The 19,062-nt window shown below is 47.7% G+C and overlaps 1 protein-coding gene across 2 annotated transcripts in view; it reads right to left on the bottom strand.

Moving 5' to 3' along the window:
- Positions 1-19,062, bottom strand: part of cacng5a (calcium channel, voltage-dependent, gamma subunit 5a) — a 182,907-nt gene that overhangs the window by 110,990 nt on the left and 52,855 nt on the right. For both annotated transcript variants that reach the window (XM_077199190.1, XM_077199191.1), the window contains one exon: positions 17,186-17,422. In XM_077199190.1, coding sequence (XP_077055305.1) covers positions 17,186-17,381 — 196 coding nt within the window. In that variant the 5' untranslated portion in view covers positions 17,382-17,422. The remainder of the gene's footprint in view (positions 1-17,185; positions 17,423-19,062) is intronic.

The raw sequence follows: 19,062 nt of genomic DNA on the forward strand, positions 1-19,062 counted from the left end.
TTCCTGTTGTGTGTCACTCTCTTGCACAGCGTAACTTCTGTGTACTAGACTGGACCTATTCTTGCAAGAATAAATACTTTTCTTTTTATTAATCTGACTCTGAGTGTCTCTTACGCAGTGATGATGTTTAACAGAATTTTTGCCACAACACTAACTATATATATTAGGTTATGATAAAATGTATTACACTATTCTTTGTTTTCCATTCAAAGAATATTAATGTTTTCCATTCTTGATAGTAGAAAGGGGCGAAATCTGACATCGCCATAAACTATGCAAATGACCATCTCGAAAAGACAAAGAGATTCTAACCCGCGAAAAGTTTCTGAGTGTGATTGGTCAGTGTGCTCCTGTGGAGGCATGGACCACCTCCTTTGAAAAGATGATGGCCCGAACTCCTCGCTCTCTCTTCTTCATGATCCTTGGACGACTCCACTTCTCTCTTCCTTTGTGTTTGAGTTCTAGCTTTTCTTATTTTCGTTATAGTTCTTTTCTTTGTTTTAAACCTTGTGCCGTAGTCATTTCGACCTCCGGGTGAAACGGACTTAGCCTGATTTCCAGCAACTCACCTACACGTAACGCTTTGAACTTCCCGCGAGATACACGCACTCCGAAACCAGTTCCCGGACGCACGAGGACCACACACCCACGCAGCCTTGTTTCAGCCACACAAAGGTCTATAATGCAAGTAGCCTATTTATTTCCATCGAAATCTAAATGTGTTTAGAGCTGTTTATCCCTGATTTAAGGTGTGTGATTTCTTGATGGTTCTTAAGGGTTAACTGTTTTGTGAAGTTTGCTATTTCTGTGATCTGCTTTCTCTCTCTTCCCTTCCTTACTTCCGTTATTCATTATTCTGTATATATTCGTTGTGATATGTAATTTGTGTTATAGCTTCATTTATTAAACCCTCATTATAATCTTTATTGTCTCTGACTGTTGCTCATCAAACAAAGCCTCTTAAATGTGTGATCCTAAGCTACAAGCTTGATAAATACTTTAATTAGTGATATTATCAGAAAGTTATTCCTCATAAACAGAGGGATAGCTTTTCCTGATTGTGATCAGAATAATCCTTTTCGCGAAATTGATCAGAGAATAGTCCGTAGGTTCGGTGGACGAACTGACCAGGCGAAAAGCAGTTAGTTCTGTTTAAAGGATATTCAAAAAATCTATATAGCCTATCTGTATATTATATTCATAATTGTTCATAATTCGTTGTGGTCAATTGTCTATATATATATGTATATAGATACAGGTATATGGACTATATATTCCCTTTTTGGGTACTTAAAAATTGTAGGTGATAACTCATAAAACCTCTATTATCAGTTATTGATGGTGAATTATTACTTATTGATTATACATTCCCCCCATTTGAGCGAAGTTACCCTACAGTGCCTAAGGTCCCCACTAATATTTTGGGGCCTAGTATGCTGCAGGACTTTTATCCTCCTCCCTTTCATTTATCAAATCAGGTCATTAAGAAACTTAATCTGCTGTGCCCTGTAAGGGCTTTAGATGTTTATGTCCACAGAGCTGCCCTGTGGCGGAAGTTAGATCAATTGTTTGCCTGTTTCGGGTCACCTAGGAAAGGGTGCCCTGCATCTAAGCAAAGAAGGAGTAAGTGGGTAGTTGAGGCTATTTCACTTACTTATGAGTCGGCTGGTCAGCCTAGACCTGTGACTGAGTCCTAAAGAGAGCAGCCAGGAAAATGGAGCGAAACTGGAAGAAAACAAAACTAGAGGTCTTTCATATTTCATGGAAGGAGAGCTGGATTGCATACAGAGAGGCCTTAAAAACTGCTAGATCTGCTTATTTTTCAAACCTATTAGAAGAAAATAAACAAAACCCAAGGTACTTATTCGAAACAGTTGCTAAACTGACGAAAAATAAAGTTTCAAGACCAGAAGTTTGCAAGCAGCACAACAGTAATGACTTTATGACCTTCTTCACTTATAAGATTGATAATATCAGGGAGAAAATTATAACTATGTAACCGTCTACTACAGTATCGCATCAGACAGTGCAGTGTAGTTTCACTGACGAAAAATTTAATTCATTTATTGCTAAAGGAGAGGTTTTCTAAACTCGTTAAATCATCTAAATCGACAACATGTATGTTAGACCCTATACCGACTAAACTATTGAAAGAGATGCTTCCAGAGGTCATAGATCCTCTTCTTAATATCATTAATTCATCTTTGTCATTAGGATACATGCCAAAAACTTTTAAACTGGCTATGATTAAACCATTTGTTAAAAAAACGCAACTTGATCCCACAGAATTAGTCAATTACAGGCCGATCTCGAATCCACCTTTCTTGTCAAAGATACTAGAAAAGGCAGTATCTTCACAACTATGTTCCTTTTTAGAAAGAAATGGTATCTGTGTCAGGTATTCCAGTCAGGATTTAGACCGTATCATAGTACTGAGACAGCTCTAATTAGAGTCACAAATGATTTGGTCTTATCATCCGATCGTGGTTGTATCTCGCTATTACTGCTACTCGATCTTAGTGCTGCTGTCACAGTGTTGGGTTTCTTTTCCCCAGGTGTCCACTAGATGTCCTCCTTCCCCACGGTGTCATCCACTTTATGAACTGCATTCCCCACAATCCTTGTCTGTACCAATCACTGCATCATTGCACTCAGCTGTTCCCCATCTTCATTGCCCTCAGCTGTTCCCCATTTTCATTGTTAGTTCTGTGCTATATATACCTTGCCTGTTTAGTGTTTGTTACGGAGTCCTTGTTATTCATCACGTCACTTTTTGAGGTCTGTTCTGCTTTGTGCCAGTTTGTTTATTGTTTTATGTTTTTGGATTGCTACGTTGGTTTTGACCCCTGCCTGGACTGGATTTATGTTTTTGGATTACCCTAATAAATAACTGCAAATTGGATCTCTCTATTTCCCGTGTGTGCATCATGACAGAAGGACTCCGTCCTTAGAGATCCAGCGGTATGTTTTGCAACATCTCTTCCCCAGCCACCGAGCGGGAGAGAAGGGAGTCGTTTAAGGGGACCCGGTTGGTAAAGTTCCGTGGGACCCGTGGAGGTCGCCGCAGAGGAGGTGTAAGGGAGATGTATCACGTCCCGTCTCCACAGTCAGAGACTGTTCACGTTCCGTCTGCCCAGTCAGAGACTGTTCACGTCCCGTCTGCCCAGTCAGAGACTGTTCACGTCCCGTCTGCCCAGTCAGAGACTCTTCACGTCCCGTCTCCCCAGTCAGAGACTGTTCACGTCCCGTCTCCCCAGTCAGAGACTGTTCACGTCCCGTCTGCCCAGTCAGAGACTGTTCACGTCACGTCTGTCAAGTCAGAGACTGTTCACGTCGCGTCTGCCCAGCGAGAGACTGTTCACGTCGCGTCTGCCCAGCAAGAGACTGTTCACGTCGCGTCTGCCCAGCAAGAGACTGTTCACGTCACGTCTGCACAGCGAGAGACTGTTCACGTCACGTCTGCCCAGCGAGAGACTGTTCACGTCACGTCTGCCCAGCGAGAGACTGTTCACGTCACGTCTGCCCAGCGAGAGACTGTTCACGTCACGTCACTGTTCACGTCACGTCTGCCCAGCGAGAGACTGTTCACATCACGTCTGCCCAGCGAGAGACTGTTCACGTCACGTCTGCCCAGCGAGAGACTGTTCACATCACGTCTGCCCAGCGAGAGACTGTTCACGTCATGTCTGCCCAGCGAGAGACTGTTCACGTTCCGTCCGCCTTCCTGGACCTGGACTATCTGGAGCGTCTGGCTCGGATCCTGGACATGCCCGTGTCTGCTGTTCCAGAGCCGGAACCAGTGTCTGCTGTTCCGGAGCCGGAGGCAGAGCCAATGGCCGTTCCAGAGCCGGAGGCAGAGCCAATGGCCGTTCCAGAGCCGGAGGCAGAGCCATTGCCGGTTCCAGAGCCGGAGGCAGAGCCATTGCCGGTTCCAGAGCCGGAGGCAGAGCCATTGCCGGTTCCAGAGCCGGAGGCAGAGCCATTGCCGGTTCCAGAGCCGGAGGCAGAGCCATTGCCGGTTCCAGAGCCGGAGGCAGAGCCATTGCCGGTTCCAGAGCCGGAGGCAGAGCCATTGCCGGTTCCAGAGCCGGAGGCAGAGCCATTGCCGGTTCCAGAGCCGGAGGCAGAGCCATTGCCGGTTCCAGAGCCGGAGGCAGAGCCATTGCCGGTTCCAGAGCCGGAGGCAGAGCCAATGCCTGTTCCAGAGCCGGAGGCAGAGCTAGTGCCGTCTGCCTTCTTGGATCTGGACTATCTGGAGCGTCTGGTTCGGATCCTGGAAATGCCCATGTCTGCTGTTCCAGAGCCGGAGCTAGTGTCTGCCTTTCCAGAGCCGGAGGCAGAGCCATTGCCCGTTCCAGAGCCGGAGGCAGAGCCAATGCCCGTTCCAGAGCCGGAGGCAGAGCCAATGCCCGTTCCAGAGCCGGAGGCAGAGCCAATGCCCGTTCCGGAGCCGGAGGCAGAGCCAATGCCCGTTCCGGAGCCGGAGGCAGAGCCAATGCCTGTTCCGGAGCCGGAGGCAGAGCCATTGCCGGTTCCAGAGCCGGAGGCAGAGCCATTGCCGGTTCCAGAGCCGGAGGCAGAGCCATTGCCGGTTCCAGAGCCGGAGGCAGAGCCATTGCCGGTTCCAGAGCCGGAGGCAGAGCCATTGCCGGTTCCAGAGCCGGAGGCAGAGCCAATGCCTGTTCCAGAGCCGGAGGCAGAGCTAGTGCCGTCTGCCTTCTTGGATCTGGACTATCTGGAGCGTCTGGTTCGGATCCTGGAAATGCCCATGTCTGCTGTTCCAGAGCCGGAGCTAGTGTCTGCCTTTCCAGAGCCGGAGGCAGAGCCATTGCCCGTTCCAGAGCCGGAGGCAGAGCCAATGCCCGTTCCAGAGCCGGAGGCAGAGCCAATGCCCGTTCCAGAGCCGGAGGCAGAGCCAATGCCCGTTCCAGAGCCGGAGGCAGAGCCAATGCCTGTTCCGGAGCCGGAGGCAGAGCCAATGCCTGTTCCGGAGCCGGAGGCAGAGCCAATGCCTGTTCCAGAGCCGGAGGCAGAGCCAATGCCTGTTCCAGAGCCGGAGGCTGAGCCAATGCCTGTTCCAGAGCCGGAGGCAGAGCCAATGCCTGTTCCAGAGCTAGTGCCTGTTCCAGCGCTAGAGCCAGTGTTTGTTTCTGTGTTTGTGTCTGTTTTTGTGACTGTTACAGTTCTTGTGGCTGTTCCTGAGCCGGTGTCTGCTGTTCCTGAGCCGGTGTCTGCTGTTCCTGAGCCGGTGTCGTCTGTTCCTGAGCCGGTGTCGTCTGTTCCTGAGCCGATGTCGTCTGTTCCTGAGCCGGTGCCAGTGTCTGTTCCTGAGCCTCTGCCCTGGCCACCCGAGGGGCCTTCACCGCCCTGGCCGCCCTATGGACTGTCCGCTTTGCCCTGGCCGCCAGCTAAACCATCACCCCCTGTTCTTGTTCCCCTCCACGGACCTGGCCCCCCATCCCTCCCCCTGAGCCTTTACTGTTCTGCCTCCCATCCTGGACTCTTGTTTTGTTTTGTGGTCTTTGTTGTCTTGGAGCGTCTGGTAGCCGCTCCGTAGAGGGGGGGTTATGTCACAGTGTTGGGTTTGTGTTCCCCAGGTGTCCACTAGATGTCCTCCTTCCCCATGGTGTCATCCACTTTATGAACTGCCTTCCCCACAATCCTTGTCTGTACCCATCACTGCATCATTGCACTCAGCTGTTCCCCATCTTCATTGCACTCAGCTGTTCCCCATTTTCATTGTTAGTTCTGTGTTATATATACCTTGCCTGTTTAGTGTTTGTTACGGAGTCCTTGTTATTCATCTCGTCACTTTTTGAGGTCTGTTCTGCTTTGTGCTAGTTTGTTTATTGTTTTATGTTTTTGGATTGCTACGTTGGTTTTGACCCCTGCCTGGACTGGATTTATGTTTTTGGATTACCCTAATAAATAACTGCAAATTGGATCTCTCTGTTTCCCGTGTGTGCATCGTGACAGCTGAATTTGACACTATCGACCACAACATTCTTTTTAATAGACTCAAATTATGTTGGCATTAGTGGAATTGCACTAGCAAAAAGTTTGGTATGGTGTACCACAAGGCTCAGTACTAGGACCGTTGTTGTTCACTCTGTACATCCTACCCTTAGGAGATATTATATGGAAGCATGGCGTTAGTTTTCACTGTTATGCTGATGATACTCAGCTCTATATTTCTTCACGCCCTGACGAAACTTACCAATCCACAAAATTAACGGAATGCAAATCTGATATAAAAAACTGGATGACTAGTAATTTCCTACTACTTAATTCTGAAAAAAAACAGAGATTCTAATAATTGGACAAACTTCCTCACGTAATAACCTAGAAAACTGTCTAACACTTGATGGCTGCTCTGTCAAGTCCTCGTCGTCGGTTAGGAACCTGGGTGTGCTCTTTGATACCAATCTTTCATTTTAAAGTCACGTGTCTAGTATCTGTAAAACTGCATTTTTCGTCTTAAAAATATACTAAATTACGTCATATGCTCTCAATGAAAAATGCAGAAAAATTGGTTCATGCGTTCATGGCATCAAGGCTAGATTATTGTAATGCTCTACTGGGTGGTTGCCCTGCACGTTTAATACATAAACTACAGTTGGTCCGAAATGCAGCCGCTAGAGTTCTTACCAGAACCAGGAAGTAAGACAATATTAGCCCGGTTCTGTCAAGACTGCATTGGTTCCCTATTAAACATCATATAAATTTTTAATTATTGCTGATTACTTACAAAGCACTAAATGGTTTAGCTCCCCAGTACTTGAGTGAGCTCTTAACGCATTATACTCCTTCATGTCTATTACAATCTCAAAATTCTGGCCAGTTGATAATACCTAGAATATCTAAATCGACTGCTGGCAGTAGATCCTTTTCCTATTTAGCACCAAAACTTTGGAACAATCTTCCTAATATTGTCCGGGAAGCAGACACAGTCTGTCAGTTCAAATCTAGACTAAAAACCCATCTCTTTGGCTTAGCATACACATAACATATTATAGACTTCTATAATTCAATTTTAGGCTGCATAGTTTAGATCAACCGGAACTGGGAACACTTCCCGGCCTCATGGACACCTCAACAAACTCGTCTCCATACCGGCGTGATGACTCCGACCCCAACCACATGAACTGGATAAATATTGTCAAAGTTCTGATCTCATCTGACTTCTGACCTGATTATGCCTGAATCATAATCATACACTGTTCGTTCATTGGCTAAAGGAGGACTGGCCCCCTGACTGAGCCTGGGTTCTCCCAAGGTTTTTTTCTCCATTCTGTCACCTGATGGAGTTCTGGTTCCTTGCCACTGTTGCCTTTTCGCCTTTCTTCGCCTTTGTCGCCATTGGCTTTCGTCTTGCTTAGTTGGGGAGATTTCATTTTGTATTTAACAATACTATTACAACATTAGTTTCCTGTTATCTCTGTAAAGCTGCTTTGAAACAATCTCTATTGTAAAAAGCGCTATATAAATATAGGTGACTTGACTTGGCTGTTTGGGCCCACTCCACTAGGAGTGACATTGGAAGGGTAGGTTACTACTGTAATCCTGGTTCCCTGAAGAGGGAATGAGACGCTGCGTCGCCCTGCCATACTCCCGGCATGCCTGTGATCGACTTGCTTCAGCCTATCAGAAGCTAGCGTTTCTTTGTTCTGGGTATGCTTTATAGTTTCCTGGTCTGACACGTCACCCGCCTATGACGTTCAGTCACGTTATTGGACTAATTTAATAATAATAATATTAGTGCGGTACATTTATATATCGCTTTTCTAGGTGCTCAAAGCATTTTTACATATGGAAGGGGGAATCTCCTCAACCACCACCAATGTGCAGCAACCACCTGGATAATGCGACAGCAGCCATATTCCGCCAGAACGCCCACCACACTCCAGCTTATTGGTGGAGAGGAGACAGAGTTATAGAGGCCAGGGTGCCGGGGGTTAAACCCCCACTCTTTTTCCCGAAGGACATCCTGGGATTTTTAATTACCACAGAGAGTCAGGACCTCGGTTTAACATCTCATCCGTAGGACGGTGTTTTTTGACAGTATAGTGTCCCCATCACTTTACTGGGGTGTTAGGACCCACACAGACCACAGGGTGAGCATCCCCTGCTGGCCTCACTAACACCTCTTCCAGCAGCAACCTCTTTTTCCCATGAGGTCCCAGGAGAGGGAGATACCTGTTTTACCAGTTGGTAACACTGGAGCTGGAGCTGGTAACTCTAAAAGGAAGAGGAACTGAAATAATTTGTTGCCTGTATAGCTACAAAGTCCCATTACCAGAGTTATAAAACATTCCAGCATGCTATTTGTGAGATAAAGGCACTGCAGAGTTAAATATAAAGAGGTGCAGGATCTGCCATGCAAGATTTTTTTTTTCTTAGTGAAGTTATTTGTCAAAACTAAAGAATTTAAAATGTTCAAAAATACATACCTACTTCGTTATGAGCAGTCTACTTGGCTAAATTTCTTTTTTTTTCAGCTCCGGACAGATGGCTTTATTTGGAAGCCAAGTGTCAAGCCATATGCAATGTCAATATCTTCCGCACTACATGATGTCTGATTCCAAAATAGTTATTAATAATAATTAAATATAAATTATTAAGTCCTGGGAAAAAAATAATTTGTGGAAAAAAAAAATGAATGAACCACATGACTCCGCTAAAGTTGAATCTGAATTAGCTATATATATAGCTATATACTGCTTAAAGGGGCTATGTGTAGTTTTTAGCGGCCTCTAGCGGTGATGTTTCAGATTGCAACCAATTTTTACAAGAGCGCTCGTGCGGGTACTCAAACTCAAGAGCGAGCACTCATGGTACCGGCCACACTGAGACTTTCAACACACCGGAGAAAGCATCACAATAGGGATAAAAGCCAACTCCGGGTCTGTTTTTATACCTAAATATATGCCTATACCTAAAACAAAGCGGAGGTCTCTCCATAATTCAAACGCTCTGCCGATGTTGGTCCGTGTTTTCTTCCGAAGTTGATCCGATTCACGTGTGGCCTGACGAGCTTCAGCAGATAAAACTTTTTTTGGTTTTTTATATTTACGTGGAGTTTGTGTTGGAGTCTGTGTTGTGCTGGAGGCAGGTCGTTTTTTGGTGTTATCAGACTCCATGTAGTTAGCTGCAGTGCCGTCGCATAGACTGTATATAAAAAGGAGAGAGGCACGGGAGCGCGCATGTACGTCACATCCAATGGATTTCGCGATACATCCGACCCAGAGCCTTCACATAGAAATAGGAATACTGGCCTTTGAAGGTAATAGCAAAACCCGACAAGTGGATCATTGTAATGTGTGATTACAACCCGTCCACACACAGGCAATATTAATTTTAGAAGAAAAGCTACATATAGCACCTTTAAATAATCTCTGAGATCAAGTGGGCCCCCTGGTGGTTCAGGGCCCCTACGCACCTTACATAGTTTTAAACTAATATAATAGACAGAGGTGTCAAGTAACGAAGTACAAATACTTTGTTACCTTACTTAAGTAGAAATTTTGGGTATCTATACTATACTGGAGTAATTATTTTTCAGCCGACTTTTTACTTCTACTCACATTTTCACGCAATTATTTGTACTTTCTACTCCTTATATTTTAAAAATAGCCTCGTTACTCCCATTTCATTTCGGCTTGTTTTCATTCCGGCTTGTCATCAATCAAAAAAATGACCAATAACACACACGGTTAATAGATCTGAGTCCCGCCTCCTGAACACACATCGCTAAACTGATTGGCTTTGTGATTTCATTTTAACTTGTGAGAGCCTGTAGTTACATTTGTTTGTGCGAAGCTGCAAAGCTCCTCCGAAGGAAACCTAGAGATGCGGTAAGCGATGGAGAAATCAACAGTTCCCTTTCGTCCTGGGAACTCCGACGTGTCGTCAGGGGAGTTCCCTGACAAATTGGAATCATGCTAGGGAGCCAACTGCCTTCGAGAGAATTAAAAACGAGTCAATGGACATTGGCATGCAAGATTTGCATTCCGCAGCCCGCCTACCAGCGCGGGTATAAAAGGCGGAAGTAAACATTGCGCAATGCTTTTTGCTTTGGAGCCATTCAGTGTCTCTGCTAAAGTCTGAATTATTACAAGCCTTTAGGAGAAGGAAGTAAATTGAGATCTCTGGTGCTGATGTGACGGCGCTCTGAGTGATCATCGCGTTCCCGCTGCCGGCTGACTGGATTCGTCTTTTAAAAAAAAGAGCCGTTTTCACGGCTTGTAACGGGTGAGTGCAGCACACAGGCTTGCAGTGGTCCCTTGGCGCTTCGGCGTGGAAAGAGTGTTTCTTTTTTTTTCTTCTCTTTTTCTCCTTTCTAAAAGAGCTTGCGGGTGTTGGCGTCCTTTTCAGGATGTTGTTTCACCCGTGCGTTTCTGGATGCGGTCGACTTCTCCCTCAGGAAGATGGTCATAAACACTGCCTCTCGTGTTTGGGCTTAAAGCACGCTGAGGCAGCGTATGTGAATGAGTCATGTTCTCATTGTGGGAACATGACTCTGGCGATGCTGCGCTCGAGAATGCGAACCCTGAAACATGGGGGAGTCCCTTCAGAGAATCCCCGATCTAGTTCATCTTCCGGTTCAGTTCGGCAGACAGCTACTTCGGTGATTCCTGTTGGTGAGAGGATGAGGGTTACCGTGCAGAACGTTCCGTCTGGTGAAAGACCCTCCCGGGGTTCTCACGCCTCTAGTAGCTCGTCGACATTGGTTGTCCCGGGGGAGCTTCCGGGACCGCCTCGTGCGGTTCCATTTGTCTCCTTTGGGGCGCCGCCTGAGGATCAGATGTCGATCGCGGCATCGGAGGAAGAGCGGTCATCTTCTGGTGATGACTCAGCGGGTCTACCCACTTCGGGTGTGGTGGCTTCGGCTGAGCCGGATCCGGAAATGGCCGCTATGCTCGAAAGGGCAGCGAAAGGGCAGCGAAAGGACTTTGGAATGTCGGGCTTGTCTGGAACCCTCCACCGGGCCCCGAACCTTCAGGGAAGAATGGTACTGGAGCAGACTTTGGGGCAACAGCACGGCCCGCTCTGAGACACCAATAGTCCAGCCGCAAAGGTTCGGGGCCCGGTGGAGAGTTCCAGACAAGCCCGACATTCGCAAATGGACTATTGGTGTCTCGGAGCGGGCCGTGCTGTTGCCCCCAAAGTCTGCTCCAGTACCATTCTTCCCTGAAGTGCATGCGGAGCTGAGGAAGTCTTGGCTGGCCCCTCTGGCGACCAGGCGTAGGCAACCTCGCTCCTCCTTCCTCACCACTCTTGACAGCGGAGCGGCGCACGGGTACGAGGGAATACCCCCAGTGGAGCGGTCGGTTGCGATGCCATTGTGTCCTAAGACCGCTTCCTCCTGGCGGGGTGCCCCTTCACTACCCTCCCGCGCCTGTAGGTTTTCCTCTGGTCTGACCAGGGATGCCTACATGGCATGTGGAGATGCCGCTTCCGCCCTGCATGCCATGGCGCTGCTGCAGGTCCACCAGGCCTAGGCACTCCATGACATGCAGGGGGGTGGTCTCGACCCAGGATTGCTGCAGGAGCTGCGTGCGCACGTTCTTCCCCATATCCCAAGGGGGCCTCTTCGGCGACGCGGTGCAGAGCTCCGTCCTCTGTGGCCATAGAGCCTCCGGCTGCTCGTCGCAGAGGCCGCCCTCCTGCGACCGCTCCTCCTTCAGGGCAGGGGTCTCAAGTGAAATGAATGAATAAAATGTCTACCCCTAGGGGACGGAGGTCTGGTCAGAAGAGGGCGGCCAAGCCTGCTCAGACGCCTCCGGCCCCTTCCCGCAAAAAGAAGGGCGGAAAGCGGAAACAGCACACGAGGAGTCCGGGCCTCGTTCCTCGTTCCTCATCTCTCCACTCGCCACCGGGCAGCCCGCAGCAGAATGCCCACGGGCCTTCTCTGCCGCCTGCCCCGCGGCGGAATCAGGTTGGTCCCTGTTTTCCACCTCGATGCCCCTCCGCGGATACGCCGGTGGTTCGGGTGGGTTCGTTGGGACGGTTTCTGGAAGCCTGGCTAGCGCTTCTGGGTCCGAACCGATGGCCCATCCGCACCATGCGGTTCGGCTATGCAATTCAGTTTGCACGCCGGCCTCCCAAGTTCAGGGACGTCCACTTTACCCGTGTGCGGTCGGTGGACGCCCCTGTCTTGCGGAAAGAGATCGATGTCCTGCTGGCGAAGGACACGATCAAGCCGGTCCCTACTGCTGAGATGAGGTCCGGGTTTTACAGCCCCTACTTCATTGTACCCAAGCAAGGCGGTGGGTTACGGCCAATCCTGGACCTGCGCATTTTGAATCGGGCCCTGCACAAACTCCCGTTCAAATTGCTCACGCAGAAGCGCATTTTCGAATGCACCCGTCCCCAGGACTGGTTTGCAGCGATCGACCTGAAGGACGCGTACTTTCACGTCTCGATTCTTCCTCGACACAGACCGTTTCTACGGTTTGCTTTCGAGGGTTGGGCGTATCAGTACAAAGTCCTACCCTTCGGGCTGGCCCTGTAACCCCGCGTCTTCATGAAAGTCGCGGAGGCGGCCATTGTTCCCATGAGAGAACAAGGCGTTCGCATCCTCAACTACCTCGACGACTGGCTCATTCTAGCCCACTCGCGAGATGTGTTGTGCGATCACAGGGACATGGTGCTTCGGCACCTCAGGCGGTTGGGGCTTCAGGTCATCTGGGACAAGAGCAAACTTTGCCCCGTGCAGAGGATCTTTTATCTCGGTATGGAACTGGACTAAGGTCGCCCGGACTGCGCGTCTCACGGACGAACGCGTCCAGTCAGTGCTCACCTGCTTCAGGTCCTTTCGAGGCAGGACAGCGGTTCCACTGAAACAATTTCAGAGGCTCCTGGGGCATATGGCAGCCGCAGCCGCAGTAACGCCGCTCGGCCTGTTACATATGAGACCGCTTCAGCGCTGGCTTCACGATCGAGTCCCAAGGTGGGTGTGGCACAGCAGCACGTTCCGGGTCAAAGTGACCGCGCACTGTCGCCAAACCTTCTCCCTGTGGTCGAATCCTTCATTTCTTCGGCCACGAGTGCCCTTAGTCCAGGTTTCCAGGCATGCTGTGGTTTTCACGGATGCTTCTGCCATGGGTTGGGGGGCCACGTACAATGGGCATGCAGTCTCGGTTCTGTGTACGGGGCCCCAGCTGCATTGGCACATCAACTGCCTAGAGTTGCAAGCAGTACGCCTAGCCTTGCGTCACCTCAAGGGGTTTCTCAGACACAGGCACGTACTGGTCCGTACGGACAGCACTGCGACCGTTGCGTACATCAACCATCAAGGTGGTCTACGCTCCCGTCGTATGTCGCGACTCGCCTCCCACCTCCTCCTATGGAGTCAGAAGCATCTGAGGTCGCTTTGTGCCGTTCACGTTCCAGGGGAGTTCAACCGTGTGGCAGACGAGCTCTCACGGTTGCCTCCCCTGCCAGGAGAATGGCGACTCCATCCCCAGGCGGTCCAGCTGATTTGTAGTGTCTTCGGAGTAGCACAGGTAGACCTGTTCGCCTCTCCGGACATGACCCATTGCCAGTGGTTTTACTCCCTGACCGAGGGGACCCTCGGCACGGACGCCCTGGCTCACAGCTGGCCCCGGGACAAGTATGCGTTTCCCCCAGTGAGCCTTCTTGCACAGACCCTGTGCAAGGTCAGGGAGGACGAGGAGCAGGTCCTTCTAGTGGCGCCGTATTGGCCTACCAGGACTTGGTTCACGGAACTCATGCTCCTCGCGACAGCCCCTCCTTGGCCGATTCCTCTAAGGAAGGACCTCCTTTCTCAGAGACGGGGCACTCTTTGGCACCCGCATCCAGACCTCTGGAAACTCCATGTCTGGTCCCTGGACGGGACACGGAGGTTCTAGGTGGTCTACCACAGGCAGTGGTAGACACCATCACTTCCGCTAGAGCCCCCTGTATGAGGCACCTCTATGCGTTGAAGTGGAACCTGTTCGTCGATTGGCGTTCCTCTCGTCAGGAGGACCCCCGAACTTGCCCGATTGGAGTCGTGCTTTTCTTCCTGAAAGATGGGTTGGAGCGGAGGCTGTCCCCCTCCACCCTCAAAGTGTATGTCGCCGCAATAGCTGCGCATCACGATGCAGTGTAAGGTAAGTCCTTGGGGAAGCACGACCTGGTCATCAGATTCCTTAAGGGTGCTAGGAGGTTAAATCCACCTCGTGTCTTGCACTCTGTACCCTCTTGGGACCTAGCTCTGGAACTTAGAGCTCTTCAAAGTCCTCCCTTTGAACCTTTGCTGACAGTAGAGCTTGATTTCCTGTCCATTAAGACAGTGCTCTTGTTAGCATTGGCCTCTTTCAAGAGGGCCAGGGATCTGCAGGCTTTTTCGGTCGGCGAATCGTGCCTAGAGTTCGGGCCGGGCCTTTCTCATGTTGTATTGAGACCCCGGCTCGGATATGTGCCCAAGGTTCCTACCACTCCCTTCGTGGACCAGGTAGTGAACCTGCAAGCGCTGCCCCAGGAGGAGGCAGACCCAGCCCTAGCTTTTCTCTGTCCCGTCCGCGCTCTGCTGGTTTATATTGACAGAACGCAAAGCTTCAGAACCTCAGATCATTTCTTTGTCTGTTATGGAGGCCAGCAGAAGGGGAAGGCCGTCTCCAAGCAGAGGTTACCCCACTGGTTAGTGGACGCTATCACCTGAGCGTATGAGTCTCTGGGTGAGCCTTGTCCTCCCAGGTTGCGCTCTCACTCTACTAGAGGTGTTGCCGCTTCCTGGGCTTTGGCTCAAGGTGCCTCGCTGACAGACATTTGTAGAGCTGCGGGCTGGGCGACACCGAACACGTTCGCTAGGTTCTATAGCCTTCGTGTGGAACCTGTTTCCTCCTGAGTTCTGGCTATGGCCAGTGGGTCGAGGGAATAGGTTGTGTCGGCTTGCTACGCCACTCCGCCTCGCAGCGGATACATGCGTTCTTTGCTCTGTGTGGCACCCAACGTTGGTTAGCCTCGTGAGTTCCTCCTTCACCCTTCCGGTGCTGGGCGTGGCGGACCGCCCGGCGCCAGGTCTGCTACCTCTAGTAAGGAGTTGATAGTAGACTGGGTGTTCCAGTGGTCTCTATTGTGACCCATGATGCCACGTGCAGTTCAGCCGTGTCTTCCCCTTGACGGACTCGTTCGTTGTCCCTGTTGAGTACGCTCCCACTTCCCTTGGATTGGGACCATCTCAGGGACTGGCATATGTTTCACTATCCCATCGGGCTAGTACATATGTATGCCTTCCTCTGTCAGACTGGGGCTTCCGCAGTGTTCCCCCCTCTCTTGAGGGAACGCTTTCCCAGTGTTATCCAGTATAACCTTGCGGAACAGCAGTGTGATTCCCATGCTAGCTCCCGCAACTTATTGCAAGACATTGATGCAGGGTAGCTTGTCTGGGCGCTGGAAGGGGCCAGCACCATGGCGTTTTATTAGGGATCCCAATTTGTCAGGGAACTCCCCCGACGACACGTCGGAGTTCCCAGGACGAAAGGGAACGTCTCGGTTACGTATGTAACCCTCGTTCCCTGAGTACAGACTGAGACGTGTCGTCCCTTCGCCATGTTGCTGTACCTTTGCGGAGGACTGGACACTGTTCGGCTCCTCAGCGAAAAGCATTGCGCAATGTTTACTTCCGCCTTTTATACCCGTGCTAGTAGGTGGGCTGCAGAATGCAAATCTTGCATGCCAATGTCCATTGGCTTGTTTTTAATTCTCTCGAAAGCAGTTGGCTCCCTAGCGTGATCCCAATTCGTCAGGGAACTCCCCCGACGACACGTGTCCGTTCCCTATACTCAGGGAATGAGGGTTAACTTACGTAACCGAGATGTTTTCTGTTCAAGAATACGGGGCAAATCGCGTCAAATATTGATTTGGGGATATTGACAATCGCGGGATAAGTGGCAAAGAAAATTGTTAGTGTGTGTGTGTGTGTGTGTCTGTGTGTGTGTGAGAGAGAGAGAGAGAGAGAGAGAGAGAGAGAGAGAGAAAGAGAGAGAGAGAGAGAGGAGAAAGTGTGTGTGTGTGAGAGAGAGAGAGAGAGAAGAGAGAGAGTGTGTGTGTGTGTGTGTGTGTGTGTGTGTGTGTGTGTGTGTGTGTGTGTGTGTGTGTGTGTGTGTGTGTGCAACCATACATTATAGGGTCAAAATAAAACAGCTTATAAACAGACTAAGTGAAAAACATGCAGAAAGTTTTATGTGATAGGTGATTCTATCTTCCGCTTCATGAAACACGTTAATGCTCAGTAGTACACATATATGGTTCTGTAATGTATTTGCATTGTACTAAAATTGAAATTGAAATAAAACTGAAATTCATTTTCTATGGGCATATATGCGGCTGAAACAGGTAGTCTAGTGCATCCCAAATTTTTCAACATGAACATTTTAATATAACATCATAGTCATTATGGCCTTTAGCAAAAAGGAAGTGTTGGCAGTGCACTATAGGCCCCTGTGGCGCGGCCTTTTGTCCTTAATGGCATTTTATACTTTATACTTTTATACTGTAAGTAGTTTTGAAACCATTACTTTTACACTTTTACTTGAGTAAAAAGCTTGAGTTGATACTTCAACTTCTACAGAAGTCTTTTTAAACCCCAGTATCTATACTTCTACTTGAGTAATGAATGTGAATACTTTTGACACCTCTGATAGTAGATTATATGGTTTAAAACATAATTTGTGTAAAAACATGGTCTATATAGCATGAATGTGTGTATCATGAATGAAATTTGGACATACTACATCTGCTTCTAACTTCTGAGTTTCTGGCTACAATCAAGTGGAACATACTCCAAAAATAAAATATAAGAAAGGCATCTTTTTTTTTTTAAGTACTCTAGATATTTCTTTTACAGCAATAAGGAATCTTTTAATCCTTGTCCTGGAATATCAAATATAAAGTCCATTGCCTTCTAATATCTTGCAAACATTACATAAAACCAGTGTATACAAAGACAGAGGGGTCAACTGCTATAGTGGAATATTTGTTTTTTACAACAATTTAAAAAAAAATCTATTTATGCAGCAGTATCACTAAGGAAGCACATACATTCTCTCTCTCTCTCCCTCTCTCTCTCTCTCTCTCTCTCTCTCTCTCTCTCTCTCTCTCTCTCTCTCTGACACACACACACACACCTACACACACACACACACACACACACACACACACACACACACACACTTACCTGCAAGAAAACAGACCCTCCAGAGCCCTGAATGGAGAGACATACGAATTTCAGTGCTCTGATTGAGAGGTAGGATGGCCCCCTCTTCCAAGTAGAGCCAGTAGTCGGTGCTGACGGCAATCCCCAGCAGCCCCAGACTACACACAGCAAAGACACTGCTGAGGAGTGTCAGTGCCTTTCTGCCACACAAACTCATCTTTCACATCAGCAGGGGGTGCAAGCTGCAGATATCAGGAGCTGTATGAAAGAGAAAAGAGCTTAAATAAGCTTAAATAACTTAATCTTCTATTTAACATCCAAATAGTTTTTTAAAATGTCAAGTAATCAGTTCTTATGGTAGGATACAAAGGAGTATTAATATTGTAACAATATTGTAGCGCGAAAGTACATTAATATAATGCACAAGCGTGAATCTCTCTGCGCGCGCGCGGAATATAATGTGCCGAGCGCGAATCTCTCTCCTCGCGCGCGGAATATAATGTGCTGAGCGCAAATCTCTCTGCTCGCGCGCGCGAACATGGCGCGCGCTCTCAGATACACTCTGTTCTTGTAAGAATTTTTTCTGGGCTCGCTCAGAGAATATGCCTGCACTTAAAACGTGTTCAGTGCAATCGCAAATCTCTCCTCTTCGCTTAAAGAATATGCAGGACCAAACCTGCAGAAATTAAAAATGAATAAATGAATAGATAAATGAATAAATAAACAAATAAATATGCGAATAAATGTAAAATAAATAAATAAATAAATGACTATTTATACTTTTATTTCCACATTTATGTATAATTATATTTTTTCCACATTTTTTATTTATTTATTTATTGCCTTTATTTTCTATTTTATTTATTCTCACATTTATTTATGTATATATGTATTTATGTCTACATTTATTTATTTGTACATTTATTTATTTATACATGTATTTATTTATGCATTTATTTATTTATACATGTATTGCTCTGTATGCTAATGAGGGGGGCGTGTTTTACCTAAGACATAGCAATCGATCTCAGAGTGGCAGTGCTGAAGCATTGAGGCCACGGTGACACCTTGTGGTGTGACCAAACAATACGCAAGAGGTTTGTGGATGTGACTTTACAGGTCACGCAGGAAATAAATGACATAGAGATGGGCAACATGACCAAAATCTTATAACACGGTTTATGTCCTTTAATATGCCCTAACTGTATGTAGCTACCCAGTGGGCATATGATGTCAATTTAACATCAATATGATATCAAACATTATGTCAAAATGACGTCACGAAATAGGTCAAAAATGAATGTCATATTGATGTCAAAGTGTCGATGTCAAATTGATGTCAAGATTTTGACCTCTGCTGATGTGATTAATTGAGTGATGATTGGCCAATATTGAAGACACCTGATGTTAACAGAATCACTGAAGGAGAAAATCACATATTTCAATATTCAAAATATTATATTAAAAAATGAATCTCATAACATTATTTACGCAACTGTAATTGCAGTGTAAATGCATCCATGGCTCCTCTGCATTAATAGTCTGTGTAAATAATATCTAATGCCATTCAGAGTCAGCGTCACTCGTCCCACATCTGCAGTGCGAAGATGGATTTTGTTGAAACTGATTTTACTGGCGACACCCCTATAGTAGTGCCTTATTAACCGAATATATCAGTTAAACTTAAGAACTTATAGGCTACATGATGATGCATATAGTCTGTAATATATGGAGGACCAAACCTGCAGAAATTAAAAATGAATAAATAAATGACTATTTATACTTTTATTTCCTTATTTATTTATAATTATAAGAGTAGGCCTGTGTATGGTAAAACTATAGCCTATAGCTACATACAGTTAGGGCATATTAAAGGACATAAACCGTGATATAAGATT

Source organism: Siphateles boraxobius, unplaced genomic scaffold, assembly GCF_051911475.1.
Source record: "Siphateles boraxobius isolate OS27281-9 unplaced genomic scaffold, OSU_SipBor_1 41, whole genome shotgun sequence".
Lineage (NCBI taxonomy): Eukaryota > Metazoa > Chordata > Actinopteri > Cypriniformes > Leuciscidae > Siphateles > Siphateles boraxobius.